The 22,460-nt window shown below is 36.5% G+C and overlaps 3 protein-coding genes across 4 annotated transcripts in view; 1 reads left to right on the forward strand and 2 right to left on the reverse strand.

Annotated features, from left to right (window-relative positions):
- Positions 1-1,318, reverse strand: part of LOC108723981 (uncharacterized) — a 7,697-nt gene extending 6,379 nt beyond the window's left edge. Inside the window, exons 1-2 of the mRNA XM_018450057.1 lie at positions 1,078-1,318; positions 250-468 (exon numbers count right to left, since the gene is read on the reverse strand). Of these exons, the coding sequence (XP_018305559.1) occupies positions 250-468; positions 1,078-1,140 (282 nt within the window). The 5' untranslated portion in view covers positions 1,141-1,318. The remainder of the gene's footprint in view (positions 1-249; positions 469-1,077) is intronic.
- Positions 1,319-2,328: 1,010 nt separating this feature from the next.
- Positions 2,329-6,111, reverse strand: Elp4 (Elongator complex protein 4). Of its 2 annotated transcripts, none has more exons than XM_018450055.1 (5): positions 5,699-6,111; positions 4,443-4,631; positions 2,798-3,426; positions 2,523-2,735; positions 2,329-2,442 (listed from the first exon to the last, which is right to left on the reverse strand). In XM_018450055.1, exons 2-5 carry the CDS (start codon positions 4,597-4,599, stop codon positions 2,329-2,331), a joined length of 1,113 nt encoding a protein of 370 aa, XP_018305557.1. In that variant the 5' UTR covers positions 4,600-4,631; positions 5,699-6,111. The 2 variants fall into 2 exon arrangements, with proteins under 2 accessions (XP_018305557.1, XP_018305558.1); XM_018450056.1 differs by lacking the exon at positions 5,699-6,111 and adding an exon at positions 5,272-5,323.
- A 1,444-nt stretch (positions 6,112-7,555) lies between these two features.
- The window catches only part of mam (neurogenic protein mastermind), a 203,882-nt gene continuing 188,977 nt past the window's right edge, over positions 7,556-22,460 (forward strand). Inside the window, 1 exon segment of the mRNA XM_018450053.1 lies at positions 7,556-9,356. Coding sequence (XP_018305555.1) covers positions 8,850-9,356 — 507 coding nt within the window. The 5' untranslated portion in view covers positions 7,556-8,849.

A 22,460-nucleotide genomic window follows, 5' to 3' on the forward strand; every position in this document is an offset into this window, starting at 1 on the left:
AGGGAAAGAAATTGAGACAAAAAGTTACAAAAATTAAATAATATTTTAAATATAAATTTTGTATATATTTTATTTTTATTAAATATCTGTCTAAGCGAAAATAATAACGTAAGTTCTCAAAGATTATTTTGTATTTGTAAATTTTATATTTAAAATATTTTTGTAAATTGTGTATTTAAAGTATTAATTAAAATGTATAAATATATTGGATCTATTAAAATATTTGAAATATTTAAAAACAATTCTTACGGAGATTGTAATGCAGCGATTAAAGAGACAAGCCGCCCAGCATCCGAAAAGTCCAGTAATAGCAATAAGAAATCCTAATGAAACTATAGCGAAAGCCAAATAATAAAAAAGCGGTTGATCAGGGTGAATATCACCAGGTCCTAACAGGCGCGATAATAAAATCCGTTCACTGTCGGCTAATAATAATCCTCCTAGGGACATCAGCACGAAACCCGACATCTGAAGGAAGAGAGAAACAATTAATAATCTTTCACAAGTTACACTGATTTGATAAACAGTTTTAAATTATTAAAACGACACATATCGATACAGTTCACATCATGTCCCTGGTGGAAAAATTTCGCTGAAATTATTTCACGTTTTGGAACACTTTTCGACAAAATTTCAGCATTTCAGAAAAATTTTAGTTTAATTTCAGCGATTTTTAGTTAAAAAATTCATTTTTAGCACAATTTCAGCAGAATTTCAGAAAAATTTCAGCAAAAATTTTAGAGAAATTTCAACAAAATTTCAAAGAAATTTCAGAGTAATTTCAGTTCAGTTCCAATGATTTTTTAGTAAGTTACTTGAAAAATTCACTTTCAGTGAAATTTCAGTAAATTTTCAGCAATTTTGCTAAAATGTTCCAAAACGTGGAATAATTTCAACGAAATTTTTTTCACCAGGGGGTTAGTATATTATATTATATCCAACATAGTATTTCATATATTACTCCTTTACTTCAGAAATGTATGATATAAATGTCTCTATTAATCAAGAGTAATAGATTGACTAGAAAAGACAGATTTAAGATTTAAATTAAAGCTGCGTCTGAAACAAATAACTCACCAAGAAAATTATATTCGAGCAACAAACAAAAGCACGCGATATGGCTAATTTTCTAGTTCCCATCGTTATGTCCAAAATCCTTGCTTCTTAATAACAATGAGCGATATGCAGATGACTTTTGGGTCACATAAAATTTCGACGATCGCATTCGGCGCACATAATAAAATTGCACGATTAAATCATTTGATTATTCAAGTTACACTATGTACAATATTACAACTAGATATTCGAGGTGAACCCGATCGCGTATGTTTATGGACTGAAAACCCCCCATATGCTGGTGGATGGACTTCACAACAGCATCGGGGGTCTGTAGGCGCGCTTGCGTGCCCTCATGCGCGACCGACCGGACGGAACCGGAAGGAAGTAGAAAGGTGTGGATGAAAAAAGACCGGAGGGGGAACGAAAAATTTATATACACACACATACGCATACATGGACATTTGCATCGTCGATCGGTTCGTATATGATTCAAGTCGGCGAAGGTTCACGGTAAAGGGGGAATATTTAAATGATTGAAACCATTTCATGCTTTAGTACACATGTTAATTTTTATTTAAATTCATAAATTATTATTTAACATTTCAGCTAAATATTAACATTGTGTCATGTATTGAAGTTTTTTTTCCAATTCTTTCATAGAAATATTTATTTGTAATTATAAATTAAAAATATTAAATAATATATAATTACAAAAAAAAGTATTTTCAATTCATCAAGAAACGTTAGAATATTATTATGAAAATTTCATTTCTCTTATATAGATTAATTATACATATATATAGTAAGATTAATCTGGAGATTCCATACTCATAGGATTCTCCCATCAAAAATTGTATTTCTTCGGTGTAAATGAACTTGTAGATTGAGTCCATATACAACGCAGCACAGTAAAAGGATATTTCATGCGCATTATTGTAAGTGTTCACGAAGCCTATCTCCTCTTCTCTACATTAATTCAGCCGCCACACCATGCACTTCCCGTTAAACGGGATAGGCGTGACCTAAACGTACGTAAAAATTCTGGTTTAACACTTGCTTGTTAAGAAGTGAAATCACAAACTATAATATATATCTTGAGAAATAGTGGATTTAGAATATCTTATGAAGGATAAGGCAAATATATAATATGTAGAGTATAAGGATTAATAATTGAAAACTTTTAACAAAATAAATATTTAATTTGTTAATAAAAAATATATATTAAAATTATCATATTTAATAATTTTTAATAATTTTAAATTCATAAATCTAAAAATCAAGTGCACTTTTATGAGATCCACTCGCGCATCCAATGCCGGGTGCTACTGTGTCATCTTGCTCTCGTTGAGATGTATCTTCGAACTCGGGTGGCAAATGTAAAACCTAAAAACAAACAAATAATATAAAAATTTATGACACAATACTAATTTGAGAAACAAAACAAAACATCAAAATCTACTAACTTCTATAAGAAACTTTTTACGGCGTAATTTAAATGCTAGATCTCTGTGTTGTGAACTGCCGTGTGACAAACCATTTAATGCACACAATTTCTTAATGTGCAACAGACCATGATACTCTTTATACAATGGATTAAGCGCTTTTGCAGATCCTGCAAACGATTCCAATCCAATTGCTATATCCGATAAATGCTCAATTCTTTCGATAACGAAATTCTAAAAAATGTAGGCTGTAAGAAGAACGGTCGCTGTAAAGAGAATAATTTTTCGATACTTACGCTATTGAAATTATTAACTGGTACTGTTACTACGCCGACTGCGTAGGAATTCCTTAAAAGTGCTCTGAAGCAATATAGGAATTTTAATAGATCACAATCAGAATATTTTTCTGTGTCACTAAGCCATAATCTTGATCCTAAAGAATGAATTGCGATTCTTAAAATTTTCTTTGTTTTCTGTTCTGTTTTAGAGAGAAAATATTGTCCATCGCGTAAAGTTTTTTCTACAGTACATAATAAGTCAGTATATGCAGCATTCTTAAATGTACTATTTTCATCTAGTGTCATTTCTTCATTAAATTCCCATTGTTTTATATCAGCATGATCTAAGAAATCCTTTTGCATCTGCTTTGTGAGATCATAATAATGACCAAATGTTTGACCTCCCGTAGGAGTTGAATCTACTATTTTCATATTTTGATATCGCCAAGCTATTTTCATTGGCTCCTCTTCATTATTTGTAGTTTTTGTATGTTCCTCTGAATTATTTATAACTGCGGGCAATCCCGATACAAACTTAGAAGATTGGACATCTTGAGACGCAATTAGTACAGATTGAGACACAACTATTCCCTCTGCCATAAAGTATTTCAATACAGTTTTGGCGTAAAAACCATACTTGTCTTCCTCTGAAAATAAATATTTCTTTAAACATATACATAAATAAATGTTTTATTACCCCTTTAGGCTCTGCATACATTATAATGTACATCGAAAATTTAAAGATATTATCTGTAGAAATTATTTAATTCTACATCATCTAAAATCTGATGTACAATAATGTATACGTTGGAAAAATAATCAAAATAAAAAAATTAATTATTTTAATACGAATTACTCAAAGTGCGCATAAATTGAATTTAACAAAGAAAATTTTTAACATGGTTCTATAAAATTAGGTGTGAAAGAGTTAAATATACACTACCGCTTATAATTGTTTGAACGACAGATATTTTATATTTCACTTCAATTTTGAAAGCTAAGTAAATATCTCTTTATCTCTCCTATACTGTTAACAAATTATGGATTTTTATTCATAATTATAATAGGTTGTAGTAGAAAAATAAAATGATAGGAAATATCCAATATAATATCAATTCAAGAATGGTTAGAGATGGAGTTTCGTTAACAATGTTTTAATAATTTAAATTTAGAATATAAATAGAAGTTTAGATTATTTAAACTTACAATAACAGTCAATATACATACAACAAAAATAGCAATTATTTTAATACAATCATTTTAATAAAATATTATCTGTATTAACAACAGTGGGACACATAATTTACTTAGCTTTTAAAATCAGAGTAAAGTACAAACTATCTGTTGAATAATTATAAGCGATAGTGTATGTATATGGGTATCCTGTTATTAGTATTTAATCTTTCGAAAGAAGAGAAGATCCTTTGAAGGCTGGATAATTAATTTATATTTTATTAAAGAGTCAAAAAGTCGTTCCATTTATCAATATGGTATATAAACTATAGTAGTAATAAAAAAAGCATCACTTTTAAATTTTTTACTTTCTTGCAAAAAAAGATGTATAAATAATTCTCCAAAACTAATTACAATATCCATCAAGTCTTGAATGACTCAGCCATTGTTAGTTACCATTGAAGAAACATAAGTATACAAATATACATACGAATTAAAAATATCGAGCCAATAGGTAAACCTCCGCCTATTGTACTATCTAAAGAAGGTATTCCTGTTGAAATAAGCAACTGTGAATTTCGTAACGAAGGTCTCGTGCCTGGTATTATTGGAAGTCTGGTTTTAAATCTTGTTCCACTTGAAGTCATTGCTTTTCCTTCTTAAGCCATCCAGTGGATATCTGAAATATAATTTTAAAAAGTATTTGAATATTGCAATCTGAAACTGTTTGTGAAAGCTTATTTAGATAATATAAAAAGTAAAATATTTGCAAGTAAATGTCACAGTGAGTCTTCTTCGATGTTTATTGTATGGTCATAAAAAAATTAGACTGATGATAAAATATACATTTTTGTGAAATGTATCTTATTAGCTTTAAAAAATAAAATAAATAATTTGTTTGCTGGGAATAAAATTTTATTTTGCCTTATTTAAATAAGAATTTGTTTCATTAAAAATAAGCATTATATCCTATAAATAAATTTTTAAATATCTTTTCTTGGTGCATACTGGAAATATTTAATATGTCATATTAAAATTCTTTTCTACTCGTTAAGTACTTGATTAAAATAAATGTAATAAAAGTCTAAGACAAAATGGTTTATTTATCGATATATTTTAAGAAACTTTGTGATATATATGTCAAACTACATCAAACTTGTTTCACTTCTGAATCCATAGAACTTATTTAATTTTGCATCCATATAGATTATTTTACACCTGTAATAGGTCGCTTTCCATTTTCACACAAGTGATGCCGAATCTAAAATATGTATTTTATACTCAGATAATGACGTCATTACTTGCTTATTCTTGCATACCTTGGTAATAGTTATCGCATAACAACTGATAACGTAGGTTTACAACCTAACCTCACTTTTAATGTGAGTTAATAAGATTCGCGCGGTAAAGCACACGGTCTTGAGTTTGTGTAAATCGTAGGTAAAAGCTCAGTTAAATCTCACTTGTATCAAAAAAGGAAAGTACATACATTTAATTGACGTCACAAATGGGAATTATCTGAATTTTGGTGTAAATGGAAAGCAACTAAATGTCGAACCTAATTTTGCTAAGCAAAACACTTGCTTCAACCAGAATTTTTCGAAACAGTCTAAATTTTAATTCAGAGCATTCCAAAATTTTTTTTGTAATATGTTCTTGGAGATTTATAAGCACAAAATTTGACTTTATTATGGCAAAAATTCGGAGGGATTAAATTGGAGTAAATCCATCAAAACCGCGCAGTACCGTAATGGCGTAATTAGAGCTTGTCACGTTTGCCACGTGCACAAGATTCTGACAAGCTTTGAAGATCCTTGATCGACCGAGGTTTGTGCTTCTCTCTTTACGACGTTGAAAGGATCAATCTTTCCTAAAAACGATTACGCCTGGTAGTTTCAATCAAGTCGTACTTCACACCGGACAAACGTTCGAGACGCAACTTGTCGCATGCCGGCTCGTGCTTTTAGCTTTCTTTCCTCGGTGTAACACCTGTAGCACTCACGAGTCGCAAATTATAAGTATGGAAAATAGTTTGAAAAAGCTCGCGAGTTTCTTCGAGTTTCTTATAACGTGTGTATATACATTCCGTTCTTGATAACGGAGCAGGAATCTTTCGGAGCCGTTCTCGACGCGATTCTTGCGATTCTGCCCACCATGATCGACGCACCAGCACTCGTGGTATCCATGGTAGTACCGATGTTCGCCGAACGTTGACGCCACGTTGGACGAAGCCGATCGGAGGTCGACGGTTTCTGACGGTTTCTCGCGTCACCACCGGAGCGCGGCCGCGTCGCGGCGGCAGTAATTACGGTTCGCCGTTTGAACGGGATGCATGTTCGTCCCGTTCTGCCCTACGCGCAGTTCAGTTAATGGCATCGTGCGCTCGCTAGGAGCCGATCCGATTAAGCGCCTGACGTTTCATCGCCGGGTGCGATCGCGCGCGAGCATCCGCGTGACAGAGAGACGAGGAAGCGGAGAGAAACAGAGCGAGAGAAAGCGAGAGACAGAGAGAGAGAGAGAGAGAGAGAGAGAGAGAGAGAGAGAGAGAGAGGGGAAGGTAAAGAAGAATCATCTCTCGCGTCGTCGCGCCGCGACAGCGGATGGGACACGCGACCGTATGCGGGCGCGCGTGCGTGAATGTATGCGCGAATCGAAGGAAAGTGAGGTTATGCAATTGTTTGGTACGATTGTACGCGCGCTCGATGCCGACGCTCGATGACATGTGATTCATCGCGACGGTCAAACCGGGTCGAGTCCCGGAGTGTCGGCGCAGTGAACGAACGTCTGCGCGCCGCGCACGGTCCAGACGCTCGCGTTGCGCATCGAGTTGAAGTTGCGCGCGGATCGGACCCAACGTCAGATCGTTCGCGCGTTCGAGGACCGTTTAATCGCGAAGCGTGCTCGCGGCGATCTTCGTTTCGAAATGTCGGAAATCGGAGCGATCTCGAGGTAGTTATCTTCAAGAACGCGAGACTTTCAGTGCGAGAGGTAAAAGACACGACGATGGAGTGCGAAGACGCGCGGGAAAGAAGATTTTAAATTGTCCGAGAGAAAGAGACGAATTTGTGTCGTACGCGCGCGCGCGCGCGCGCGTGCGAGTACGAGTGGTGGACTCGGAGGCTCCGGCGAATGCGCGCAAGAGGAACTCGTGCCGAGCGTTGAAACCACTCTTCCCTTTCTCCCCACCCTGGCTACCGACTCCTCGCGCCCCTCTCACCGACTTCTCCGTCGTCCTCTCTCTCCTTGGCTCGCGCGCACGCCTTCGTCGTTCGTCCCCTCGACCCGCCAGCGTCGCCGAGCATCGCCGACGCGTGTTCCCGTCTCGGTCCGTCCGGCGTCTCCCTTCCGCGCACCGGTGTGCCGTTTGACGACCTCTCGCTCCCACCCGCTCTCTTTTCTTCTCTTTCTCCAGACAAGCGGCAGCACGCTGCCCTCGCTCAACTACCTGTTGTGACGTCCAGCGCGCTCGCGACGCACCGGGCAAATTCGCCGTAAATACCCAGCGTCGATCCCTTCCGACCAACGACGATCATTCCACGTTAAACGCAATCAATCGCGGAGAGACCGTGCACGAACTATCTCTCGTCAGGGAAGTTTTCGTCGAGAAAGAGAGATTCGTGCCGCGAACGGTCACCGCGGGTGAAGGAGCCAAGGAGGTACCCGATTGTGAAACCGCGAAAGTCGCTTGGGTGTCGCGGTTCTGTTCCCCCTTCCACTCGGCATCGCCGCGACGAGAGTAACGCGAGGAAGCGTGAGGCGGAGCGAGACGGTGAGAGAATGAGAGAGAGAGCGAAGAGGACAGCACGCGTTCGTAAGATGGAGAGAGAAGGAGTGCGCGAGAGAAAGGACTCGAGCGGGCTCTTATCGTCAAGTTAGTCGCGCGCGGCGAACCTTCCGTCCCACCGTCGTCGAATCTTCCGTTGCGCGCGTTGCCGAGAGTGACAGTCGCGAACCCCGTGACCCGAGTTGCCAGAGCTCCGCTCGAGTATCGGGACTGTTGGACGTTTTCCGCCTCCCTTCGGTGAGGGTGAAGGCAATCTAATCTATCTAGTGTTTTCGATTGGAATCGTGAATCATTGCCGTGAACGCTGTAGACGTAACTATAAATGTGACTAAACATACAGTAGCCGCGTACGAGGTGTTCGGGGATTGTCGTGATCGTGCGGTGTTTTGTTTGGTATCTACAGGGAAGAGCAGACCGAAGAGAGAGAGAGAGAGAGAGAGAGAGAGAGAGAAAGAGAAAGCGGGCCGTGCGACGACGCGCGCACTATCGCCCGCGCGGTCACGTGGATCGGGAAACAAAAGGCGGAACGCGACCGTGTTCATTGATGACGAGTCCGTCGCGTCGATGCCGTGCGCGCCGCGCCGGTGGCATCGCGTTACGTTAGCTCTCAAGTTGGCGCGCTCCGCATCGTATATATGCGCGCGCGCGCGCAACCTCGACTCCGGAATCTCCGGTCGTAACGCCGCGAATTGAATCGTTCGCGAAACAGCGGCAGGAGCATCTGTGGTAATTTTGCGTCGCAACAAGTGCCTATGAGAGACAAGGGAAGAGACAGTCTTACCGTCTACTTGATAAAACGAGAGTATACGTCGTTCTCGCGAGAAGCGTGCGAAGCCTTTGGTGGACCGTAGGTTGCCGTACGTGTCGATCTTGACCGCGGTCAAGCCCCGCGAGAGCGTGACACCGCCGCTCGGCCAGATGCTCCCCTGCGCTCGGAAGTCAGGCACGATCGTCGGCACGCCAGTGGGGTGGATGCGGAGGATGCGCGTCACGCAAACAACGGTGAAGCCGATGGTAGAGGACGACGCGCGGTCGGCATCGCGCGTTACAATCGACCACCTTGGTGGCAATCATTGAGAACTGGCTTATCCTGCGGTGGATTTAGGGGGCTGTATGGAGGCCGGGGGGCTCCTGCCCCGACAGCCCCCGCAAGGCCCCCCCGGCGTCGCCCCCGGCACCATCTCCGTGTGCGCGGGCCAGGGCCCGAACGGGCACGCCGGCAACGTCCTCGGCCAATCCGCGGCCGCGATCCACGAATTAAACGCCGGTCAGCTGGGCATAGCCAGCCAACAGCAATTGCACCTGCAACAGCAGCAGCAACAACAACAGCATCAACAGCAGCAACAGCAGCAAATGGGTCAAGCACCCGGTATGGGTGAGGTACTCACCCCGAAGAGGCAGGCGATCGTAGACCGCCTGCGACGAAGACTCGAGAGTTACCGGCGCAGACAGAACGACTGCATCCCCAGGTTCGATCAGAGTTTCAACGGATTGTGCGAGCAGAACATACAGGACACCTTGGTGCTGAAGCAACGCTTCCTCGAGAGCAAGGCCAAGCGGCAAGCCAAGAAGACGGACAAGAAGCAGAACGATCCGATCGGCCTCTCCAACGTTCACATGGTGAGACTTTTTCATCTCTTTCACTCTCTTGCTGTCTTCTTCGTCCTCTTTTCCTCTACTCTTTCTCTTTTTTCTTTTTCTTCTTCTGCTGCTTCTTCTGCTGCTTCTTCTACTCGGTTTCGTCGTACCGAACAGGCGTAGGTGTGCCTACGCCGCTGTGGGAATTCGAACTTGTTACAAAGTCGGCGTGCCTTCTTCCTTCCTTCCTTCCCCTCTGGGTCTCTTCGTCCGTCCTGGAGATGGAAGCGCGCGCGAGTGACGCTCCTCGCGTTTCGCGGCGAACGAACGTGTCTGATATACATATATTCAGTATATGTTACCTGCGTTCGGAAAGAATCCCGAAATACCCACGAAATTTTGCTACGAGTCTTTCAGCAAGTTACGACATGTGGATGATTCTTTTTTTCTACAAAAATTTGCTCAATATTTTCAAGCGCGCAAGAATGATATTATCCTTCCAAAAGACGCGCGTCACATTGACGAACATACGTGATAACGCTTTACAACCGCATATCTGCTGCATAAAGTTCAGTATACGAAAAGTTTTGGTAGTATTTCTTACAAACTTTGCACAAATTTCATGTTTCTCTTGCTAAATTTTTGAAAGATACAAGTTGCGATGCAAATATATTGGAGAAGCGAATAAACCTAGTTCGTACACCGCGAAAGCAGAATGGATCGATTGTACTTTTGGTCTATATGCAATAAATTCAGTCTCGAAAGTTTCTGGGAAAAAAACATATGTTGCTGCGTACTTTTTGGTTGATGCAAACAAGCAATTTAATAAACAACCATCTCTTATATAACTTATTCGATCGATATTAAAACGAATTAAGCTGTTTATATCGATATAATAAGATATTCTCTGAATATTTGAATTTTATACACATATTAACATTATTCAACATTAATTTATAAAGTTGAATTATTTCGGCAGCAAATAACATGTATCAGTCGGACTAAAGATAAGCGATTGCGTAAGGTTTCTATTTTTCGATGCCACTGATGCAAACATTTCTTTTAAAAGCTATTTTTAATGAATTTGACAACAAATTAATTGTGTCTTTACACTGAAAAAAAATTGCAGATTTTAAATAAATATTTACTCCAATAAAATAAAACAGTTATGTTTAAATCGAATAAATATATGTTTACATTTAGTAAATATTTCGTTAGTACTATTGGAGTAAATATTTATTTAAAATCTGCAAATTTTTTTTCTGGTAGGCAAGACTATACATATATAAATATACATATATATACATATACATATATATAAACACACATGCATAAGTCTTTCATTCTAATTGCTTACCTTGAATATCTTATCGTAAATGACATTAACGTGGAAGATGTTGCTGTTAAAAGTTATATAGTCTGAAAGGGGATAACTAATGATAAAATCAGTTTTCGAAAAAATTGAATTTTTAAGGGGATCCTTTAGCCGTCTGTAGTTTAGCCGACTAAACCATATAATTTTGTACAACACTATTTTTTTTGTATAACAATTTATTTTTTATTTCTTTAGGATCCCCTTAAAGTGACATATAAACGTTATCATTTTTTTAAATATAATAGAATTGTATGATTTTTTTTACATAACATAATTCTTCCAGTTATTGCGCATACAAAAGGATTAAAATATAATTATCGAAAATATAATAAGTTATGACATATCTTAATTTTATTCTAGCATATTTTAATATGAAATATCTCGTAAACTATTCATTTTTTGTTGCTTCAATATTTTTGAGCCAGAATGTCATGAATCAATTGGTATAAAAAAAAAACACATAGAGAGAGAGAGAGAACGTCTCAACGTGTAGGCAGTTGCAAGAGTAAACTACCAGAAAAATTTTGTTGGTCGCTTAAATTTGGTATTGACATATTATCTACGGATACTTTGAGAGCAACAAAATTTTTTTCTAATACCTTACTCTATCGCCTGCACGTTGAAAGGTTTTTCATTATTATACTTATACTTATTTCGCAAGTAATAAATTAAAAACGTGCATATTTCGAGAACAACAAATTCAGATAATACTTTGATACCAATTTTAAACGAGCAACAAATTTTTTACTAGTGTTTTACTCTTGCACTGCTGCTTGCATGCTGAAAAGCTTTTCGTTGTTATTTACACTTTATTTTATAAATAACGAATTCGAAACTTGAATATTTTGAAAGTAACAAATTTAAACAATACCGTAGAACCAATTTTAAGACGTCTGTGAAGCTAGTACCTCCATCATTAAAAAAAAGTACGCCAGTATACCATAATTAAGTGCTGATTTATTGTTTCTAGTCCCGAATTTATTGCTCTTTTCCATTCGCAGGAAATTAATTTTAAAAGTGGGGATGACGTTACACTAATAAATTCGTAATCGGAATATTCTTAGAGTAATTAATTCTAGAAACATTTTAAGAAACTAGCCCTGCAATTAATTGTTTTAATGTACCTTACTCTCTTATAATGCGAGTTAGCACCGCTACACTTCTAGTAAGGTTTTTTTAACTTAAACAATGAACAATAAATTTAGAATCAGGATATTCTTAGAGCAATTAATTCTAGAAACATTTTAAGACCTAAACTAACCCAGCAATTAATTGTTTTAATGTACCTTACTCTTGTACGCGAGCTAGTACCGCTACATTTCTGGTGAGGTTTATTTAACTTAAATAATGAGCAATAAAAAACTTAGAATTAGGATTTTTAGAACAATTAATTTGAGCTTGACATAGTTGATTCTAAGGGTATTTTTCGATGGTTAAGGATGGGACGTCGAAATCAGATTTAATCAAAATGTCAAATAATAAAATCGAAAAGATATAATACGTCGAGATATTCAATAATTAAATGATTTTTCTGGACATGGAAAAAACATGGTACAATTAACTTAATGATGGAGCAATAAAACTGCACTGAAGATACGTTGTATTTTTTTTTAATTTAATCTTTTTCTTATGACTTCTAATTACAAACTTAATTTCACACAGCCATTGTTTTTATCAAATTAAATAAAATTGCAAATAAGGTAATAAATTAGCAATAAAAAGGCACTAAAAAATTTATGTTTATGTATTATTACGTTGCAGTTACAGTTTGATAGACGTTAATTTATATGCAGGATTTTCCGCAAGTATTAGCAGCATATTCGAATAAAATTGTACTACCACTAAATATTATAGAAATATGAATTTTTTCAAATAATTTTATTTCTCTCTCTCTCTCTCTCTTTTTCTAAAGTAAGCTGATTGATATTTGATCGTGCAAGCGTATAAACTAAAAAAAGCTTGTTTATGCTTTGATAGGAATGGAATAAAAGAGACTTTAGAATTTTTTTGTTTAATCATGCTAATTAATCGTGTTTTTACTATGTTTGTTGACTAAATCGATGAATTTAACATGGCGTTAAAATCAAGATGGAACAGGTGGACGTATGGATCGTTAAGGTCGTAGGTCGTATCCGTGCTAGTTTCCCGTAGGCGTTCGATTCGAGACGTCCCTGCGTTAACCTTGGCTCTACGTCAATGCAGGGGCGTTCTTACGATCGCCCTTGCTTGCTACGCGTAACGTCATTGTCACGAACGTCCCGCTCAAAATGTTTACGTAGAGACTTTTTCACATATTTATGCATCCTATGCAAATATTTATCTTCTAAAACAAATTATGAAAGTAACAAATTTTAATAAATGGCCCAAGAAGCACATTGACGCACATTTTTGCAATGTATGTAATTAGCCAGAGTACATTTTTATGTTTCAGGGGAAATTTAATATATTTTATTATAATTATTTTATCAAAAATTGAAAAGAAATTAAAAATAATATTGTCGAACGTAATAGTTTCAAAGCAAATATTATTAATGTAAAAAATATGGCTCAAAGATTAACACATTATTATTGAAGTACAACATTATTGAGAAAACATGTGATGTATTTATGTAATTAATTCACACGCTATGAATCGACGTACTATAGTATTTATTAATCTTTGACGGAACACTGCAGTTGATCGAATCGATCATCGGCAACTGGGATTGCTTTAAAATTCTACTTGAAATAATTTGTTGGAAGCAATTGGCTACTCGAGTATGACAAAACGCACTCTTTCGTTTGCCGTAATTATTACGTTGTCAACATGTACGGGCATGTGATATTAAGTAATACGTAAATGCAAACGCGTCACCGTGGGGGCGCGCTTTATAAATGTCGCGTGCGGCGCAAAGATGAACGATAACAACATCCCCGCAGCGGATGACGTCGGGTCATCGGTGTACTGTATGTGTAACGTGACGTGTGCACACCCGTTCTACGAATCACCGTCAGCCATAAAGGTGATAGGTAACACACTCGCGTCATACGAACTGTTACCAAGTTGGTATAATTAATTCGCACGTTCGTAAGAAAGACCCGTTGCGATATATAAAACGGCGGAGAGATCGCGGGAACGTTTATCAATGAACCGAATTTGATGCCGGAAGTTAGAAGTACATAGCTCGCGAGATTTCGTATTCTTGTCGATATACACTGAGAGAAAACGAAATAGTTCCAGCAACTATAAATTTGGCAACTTTTGCAATTGAAGTACCTGTAACTAGTTTTACAAAGTAATAGAAACTAAAGTAGTTGCTGAATATTATAAAAATATAGTCACGGTAACAAATTGTATGCACTATTAATTGGTTCTGAAATAGTGACTCAACTACATTGAGTAGTTACTTGGACTTCATGCAAATAGATATAACAATTACATTTTTCTAGTTTAGACAAAAATTTTTAAAGTGTCGCTCAGTACGAGTAGTACGCGGCTTTGTCACCAGAGGGACGTAGCGGAGTTCAGTTTCTCCTAAGAAGGAAACCACTCAGCTTACAATAAAAGGCGCAGCGTTGGTTTCAAACTTGGAAGACAAAAATAAATAAGAAATGCATACACAAATTTGTAACTATGTATTATAAAGCTTTAATAAGAACAATAAGCAAATTAAGTGAACTTATATAACTATAAGAAAATATAGTAATATTAACCATTTATAAATTGTTTATATGGTTAATGTACTATATTTTCTTAGTTCACTTAATCTAGTATTCTTATTAGAATTTAATAATATGTATATAGTTGAGGCGCTATTTCACTACAAATTTATAGTTACTGATACGACTTTTTTCTCTGAGTGTACCTATTGTATGTATTTGCTTTCATTAATGAAGGGAAGGAACTCTATGACACTAGAGAGACGTATCGATTACTTTGGAGATGTGTAGATAGAGAGAGTAATTTCCTGAACGTTTTTATTAATTTCATCAATCATTGTCTTCAAACGTCTTGTGATATTTTAGCAATTTAAAAAAATAACATATCGTTATAAATCTAAGAAATAATAATTTCCTTATTCGCGAGTAGAATGTACTTGTATTATATATATTACAAGTATTACGAGTAGAACATTATTTTCTTTATTCGCTATCTATAGTCATAATTTTTACAAGTCTAATTCAGATATATAAGATTAACGTATCTGAGATTAATCAATGCAACGTCATTTCGCTAAGGAACAAAGTCACTCGTGCTGAGTGGTTGGTGCTCCGCTCTCGTGATATCGTCCGATTGATAACGCATTATCACCAACGTGAAACAGTGGAGTTAGTCGCGTGAGGTGGGAGGGAATCGACAGGAAACACTACTCGACACGATGTAACAGGATCGCCGATAATCACGCGTACTTGCGCGGTTTCACCTTCTCTCTCTCTCTCTCTCTCTCTCTCTCTCTCTCTCTCTCTCTCTCTCTCTCTTTCTTTCTGGTTCCAAAGCTACCTCGCGTACGCGCACGTGTCCAGGTCGCGGTGCGTGTAGCTGCGTGCCCCGCGTTCCGCTCATTCATAATCGTAGTGTTGGCGCGCCGCGAACAATGGTGCGCGTGAACGCCGGGCCACCACGAATGGCGGGGGAAAGCTGTGGGAATCGCGATTTCCGCCCAGAAGCTAACCAGAGCGGTAAACCAGATCCTGAACGCGGGCCGCTCCTTCCTTTCGGCATTCTCGCTCGATCCGCGTGCTCTCAATTTATCTATCGAATCTTGGAGAACGATTTATGCAACATAGAGATCGGCTGTCGAAATTTTTTGGGATAGCTCCAGTAAAACATGATTCTGCTATAACATGATAATAAAGAATTATCTGATTTAAAATTTGATCTGTTTTGAATGAGTAAAAAACTCGAAATACCAATAGTTTCGAAAAGACATTTTCATTAAGTTAAATTTTATTAACATAAGTCAGTATCACTCTTTGAAAAAATTTCTTAAATAATAGTCTCTGACTCTATTTTATAATATTGTAGAAAATAATACAAAACGACTACGTGAAGTAATAACATTGTTAATTCACGTGGGAATAGAAAAGGAATATGCATAATTTATTATTGCAGAATTATCATTTATATAACCGGACGCGAATACACTTTCTATCTATATTATTTTAATTTAAAATGTTATGTGTATAATATTGCGAATTCACTTCAAAATTTCATCGAATTATTAATGTTGAGTTTAGAAAAATTAGAATAACACATTGTTATATGAAGTACACTAGATATTTAGAAAATATCTAGAAAATTATTCGCGTTCTATTACGTTCTTACGTTCATACTTAAAGTTCATCAAACTTGAATAACACTTGAGTTACTTTAGTCGCATGAGCAGAAGATAATTTGCAACACTGCCCTAGTTAATATCTCGTAATTCTCATGTTGAATACGAATGAGATTGTTTTTGGTAATTATTAAAATTGTAATATTTCTTGCAATGTTATAGAAAAAAAAAAATCTTTTTTAATTTGATAATCGTTAAATCTGTCTTAATATTATGATATCGCAAAGGAACATCGGTTTTACACATGTCTCAAGAAATGAAATAAATTCTTCATCCACACAAAATTGTTTTGTCGTTTGCTCGTGACTCGTCCGTATTCAAAGTCGCGAATGACACGTGTCAGAGTCACGGCTCGCGACAAGGATGTCACTTCGACTAGATCGCCAGCGGTGCTCAATCAGCGGCGCGCGACATACAGGGATGATCACGCGATCGAGCGATCGGTGCGGTGTTGCACGAGAGAAGCTCGAGATTGTTTGTTCGCGTTCATTCTTATCCTACCTCGGGAGTGAGTCACTTGCTCAGCGACGACCGACGCGTTGCAGTGACACTCATCCTAACGGATGAGACACTGTTGTTTTGAGTAATTTCGGTTTCGAATAAAATTCTAGCAATTGATAATTTCACAGTACATTTTATTACAGAATATCGTATTCTAGCTCGTTGAATGTAGAAAAGGAAGTTACATGGAAGACTTTAATTACAAAATTTAATTAATCGGCCACGTGGAATTTTGTATCTTTCTTTAGCCAATCTGAATCATTGAGTTTCAGTGCAGTTTTTTATAATATTGTTCCGGACTGTAAAAGATCCGAAAAAAATTTTGCATGTTTGTGAAAGCTTTAAGAGAGTTTTTATATTATAAAAAATTGTATTATATTTATTTATTTATTTTTTAAATTTAAATAAATTTAAATTTATCAATTACAATTCACAATCGAAATATCCACTGTATCTTCCAAATCCACTTAAACCGGCGGAAGATTAATTTATAATGTTAGTTTTATAAAATCAATTTATTCATGTTTTAGCCATATTGGTGGTATAGTTCGTTATTGAAGCAAATGGTTCATTCGTATTACTCGCTCGCTTTATCTAGATCTGACTTAAAAAAGCAGTTTTGACATTTAATATTAACCGGACTCATAATTATGTGAATTCCGTTATTGTTTTAATCAATTGAAAATGTGTGCACTAAAGATGACTTGATTAAGGTCGAAATATTTGTATTTTATTTTATAACGATTCGTACACAATTATGTAGCCCTACAATCCAATTTGGTTTATAGTTCTTTATTGTTATTATTTTATTTTAACAAAAAATATTTCTTATATGTATTATCGCTAGAAATTTTGTAGTTTTTTTTTAGATTCATTCTGAACATGCAATATGTTTAATATTGCGTATTATTAATAATATAATAGTGTAACTATTGTATTAAATTTTTAACATTAACAATATTCAGAGATTAATTTAGGGATACATAATTGCCTTTTGGATTTGTTTTTGATATTTCAGTTAAGAATAAGTGAAAAGAACTATACGTAAGCCATTTCTGGCTCAGAGCTATGCTATTGTATTTTCGAATTTAATTGTTGCCGAATAAAAGAAACTGCAGGAAATAAGAGAGATTGCGGTATTTTAGTTATACCTTTCGGTCAGACGAAAACGACCGTAAACAGTCTCGTCTCGTGCGTCTAATATTACGCGAAATGGTCGCAAAAGATCTTAACCGACCAAGTGGATAGCAATTTGTTAGGACCAGAGAATTTTTGCTAGCCGTTTGTTGTACCGCACGCGCGCGCATATCCTTTTTCCATCGAGAGTGTTTCCTTTCGAGTCGATCGAGAGAACTCTACATTCGTTTCAGCATGGTCATTATACTGGTCCGACAACTCTCATTATGACCCATTAGTTGAACGCCCACCAACAATTTAGGACACCGTATAGGTCTGTGATATTAGACGTCTCGATTACTCGTTTTTGTAGTGTCGGCCCATAACAATCGAATTTGTTGCGACGTTTCACTGTTTTGTTGGGACCCAGTATGACTGCTAAAAGCTAGGCGGGCCCAACCTTTTTAGACCTGTGTTTATCGTCGCATTTCTTCTGAAGAAATTGACTGAAACCAATTTTGAGACGCGACACGATTTAATAAATGGATCTTGAGTCTCAGTCTAATAACGTTACCTTATATATTTGCAATCGCGATTTAACTGAGAAACACAGATAACACCTATCTTGAGACATTATAATTCGAGTTCTGTCTTTTTACAATTTATTTGTGAGAGTTGATTATTTATGTACATATTTATGATTTTTAAATCTTGTATAACTTGAATATCGAATTGAAAAAAAAAAACGTAATATTATTCGAGCATGCTGCGAAAATGAAAACAACATTTATAATAGTTTTAATATTTAATTTAAATGTAGAGAAGGATGAAACGATTATTTATATAAAAAGCGACGCAAACCCTGACTTAAGGTTCAAAAATAGAATTTTTATACAATAAAGTTTTACAACTTTTTCGATTTTTTCTTTTAAGAAGATGTTGTAAATTCAATGATTGATAAGTATATAAAATGAAAGGGAAAGACGTTTCGGGGCGACGAAGAAAACAAAACGAGGCCAGTCGGACTTTCATTCCACCTACAAGCGCGTTCGCTCGCGAGGTCTGCGCGCCTCCGTCAAATCGGTACCGTTCAACCTTGGACAAGTTGACGCGATGTGACAATGACGAAAAAGACAGGAGATCCCGGAGGTAGTGGTATCTGACGACACTAATTGTAAGACTTTTCGTATGCATGACGATTCGCATTCTCTCACGCATGAGCACTGTCGATTATCGGATCGTCCACAGCAGTGGTTCTCACTGTACTAAGAAAGCCGGATCCATATCAAGCGAACAAGCATTTACGATAAACACGAACAAGCTTAATGAACTTTTTCTTTTGACTTGCTGATAAGAAACGAAACATGTTCATCGACGTAAGTTTGAGCGTTCGTGCTTGCGGCGCCATCCACACTCATTGAAGCAGGTCCGTTCATTCGCGCTGCTTCACGTTGCTTGCTTGTCCGGATCCGGCTTTAAACTAGCGATGACGAACGGAATTTCGTGGAATGCCATTCATGTTCAGATCGAGCATAAACACTGATAACGATCGAGTTTTATCATAACGGTCTCAGAACTCGTTCACCGTTGCATTCCGATGATTGATTTTCGCACGCGTAAATGTGTTATACAAGAAGTTCGACGCAAAAACTACATTCTCTCCTTTTATCCTCTCTCTTTGATATTAGATATAATAAATGCGTGACACTTCTTATTTCACACTTAGATAAAATATCCAGATAATTTACAATATAATGCCATTTCAAATCTCAGAAAGCGAAGACGATGAATATTTTTCATACTATATTTCTTATAGGGGTCCCTTTTTTAATCACAATCTTATAATATCTTAAGATCTTTAAGTTTAAGACAACAATATTTCAGATAAAAGTTGATCATTTTTTATTATGTATTTTATAAGTTATGGGACTTAATAGATCAACGCTTAGTTAATCTATCTTAAAGCCCGCTATCTTAAAACAATTAAGCTTAAAATGAAGAGAAGATGAGCTTGAGGACAAAGTGTCAATCAAGATTATCGTCTTTTCTTCATCTGAACATCTTGTCATCTCTGAGCGCGCGAAATTCTGGCCCTGTTATTCGTAATTTTTATTAAATCCTTCCCATTTGAAAATTATCATATATAGCCTCAATATTTCCGTATTAGACTTTTTGTCTTAAAATGTTACAAAAAAATCTGTCTTTAAAATATTTATTGTCAGACATGAGACACCCTGTATAATATTATTTCTAACTGTGTATATATACACACATATGCATACATATGCATACATACATATAATGAAAAGGAAATATTTTTTTCGTGAGCGCGGTGTAAAGTTTTATATTTTGGGCACGTAGTTTTTTTATTCGAATAAAATAATATTGTGTTTCTTTCTTTTTTTTTTATTTCGATTATGCTTTACCATTATGTCTTAACGATATAATGATATCTAATGAAATTAATCTTGTGTGTAATGAATATATTTGATAAGATAAAAGAATATATGATCCTTTTTTCCACCGAAAGAATAGCTTGTCGCGTTATAATAGTCGATTTATAAATTAATATATTAATTTGTACCGAAAATTAGTCTCTTTCTTCTCTTATTTATCACTCCCTTTTATGTAATAATTTAAATATTATAAAAATTATGTGAAGTAATTTTTTTTTGTGTAATAACTAAGTTTCATTAATAAGCGCGATAACGGCTTCGCTTCGTAAAGTTCGATAAAATTACAACGCCATCAGCGACTCGCTGAAGCGTTATCTTTGTGAAATGCAGATTGCCTTGTGTTCGATTCGCAGAATTTCAAGGCTATATCGGCCAACGCCGATGTTTGCGCGATAATCAGAATTGTATATGCGCGCGAGGTTGTCAATAATGCTCGAGGAAGCGCTTCCAGAAAACACAAATTATAACCAGGCACATACACGAACATGCATACAAACACAAAAGTTCGCTTTGGCGAAGTGGTCGAGTAACATGCGAATTACTACGTATCGACAGATAAAACTACGCCAAAGCAGTACTTTGAAGCATTATCAGTGTTATTATCAGCATCGATACGCCATCAAAAATATTCAGCGTAGAATGTATGCGTCCACAATGTTGGTAAAATCTCACAAACGTCTTAAGAAGTGTATAATTACTCTTAAACTGTAATTTGGCGATAATAACCACCTCAAGTGTTATAATAACGCTGCTGTCTTTGAACGTCGCGTATTGCCAAGGAGAGATACCAATCTATATTTCAAATATTACAACACCGTAGATTGAAATATAATGCGCGTCGAGTTCGTCATGACGGTTTGCTCTTTGTTGCGAAAGATAACGTTATCATGATAATTATTATAATATAAGATATTGATACAATTATTTAATATTATTATATATGTACATTAAGTCCTGGCATTCTAACAGTATATGTTGTATAGACAAATAGTACACTCAGAGAAAAAAGTCGTATCAGTAACTATAAATTTGTAGTGAAATAGCGCCTCAACTATATACATATTATTAAATTCTAATAAGAATACTAGATTAAGTGAACTAAGAAAATATAGTACATTAACCATATAAACAATTTATAAATGGTTAATATTACTATATTTTCTTAGTTCACTTAATTTACTTATTGTTCTTATTAAAGCTTTATAATACATAGTTACAAATTTGTGTATGCATTTCTTATTTATTTTTGTCTTCCAAGTTTGAAACCAACGCGCGCCTTTTATTGTAAGCTGAGTGGTTTCCTTCTTAGGAGAAACTGAACTCCACTGCGTCCCTCTGGTGACAAAGCCGCGTACTACTCGTACTGAGCGACCCTTTAAAAATTTTTGTCTAAACTAGAAAAATGTAATTGTTATATCTATTTGCATGAAGTCCAAGTAACTACTCAATGTAGTTGAATCACTATTTCAGTACCAATTAATAGTGCATACAATTTGTTACCGTGACTATATTTTTATAATATTCAGCACTACTTTAGTTTCTATTACTTTGTATTATTAAAACTAGTTACAGGTACTTCAATTGCAAAAGTTGCCAAATTTATAGTTGCTGGAACTATTTTGTTTTCTCTCAGTGTATACATGAACTCATATACGGTTTTATAATCGACGCAGTACTGACAAATTACTGATCCAGTATTGGTTAAGTACTGAATGATAACTTGGACCTAGTACTGACAGATGGTAGTAGCCCAGCCATCTGCCAGTGATGGCTCAAGGTTTGTTGTTCGCGTCGCAAGCTCCAACATGCTCCAACATGCTCCTACCATAGCTCCTACTCACTCTATCAAACGTATTGGAATGAGTAAGAGCTATGGTAGGAGCATATTGGAGCATGTTGGAGCATGCGACGCGAACAACTGTACTGAACCTCCAGTACTGATAGAACCTTTGCCGTCAGTTGACAGTCGTAGCGTTGGCTAAGTATTGATTTTATTGCAACTGCTGGCGAATTCCCTATATGGGAAATTAGAGGTCTAAATATTAACAAGAATAGCGCAAACAATCGCCATCTTTGATTTAATCTAGGTTAGGACTCAATCAATATTAAAGAATCACTGAGCGCTCATTGGACGGTAGCGCAATTAGATCTAAAATTAAATTAGATCTGAACGAATTAAAGTGCGAAATAGTGGGATTACCGTGTCACGAAAGATGTTTTCGCGACTCTCTTTGTTTTTTCTCCATTTGATAAGAGCAAGCGTGTTCCTCTGACGCGCATCTCACGGGATTCAGGATATGTCGGTACGACGTTACGCGACGAGATATGTAATGAACCTTCTTGGAACGTCGGGGGCTGGAATTCGTGGTTGTGTTCCGACCAC

The sequence above is a fragment of the Mycetomoellerius zeteki genome, unplaced genomic scaffold (genome assembly GCF_001594055.1).
Source record: "Mycetomoellerius zeteki isolate Tzet28-1 unplaced genomic scaffold, Tzet1.0 scaffold264, whole genome shotgun sequence".
Lineage (NCBI taxonomy): Eukaryota > Metazoa > Arthropoda > Insecta > Hymenoptera > Formicidae > Mycetomoellerius > Mycetomoellerius zeteki.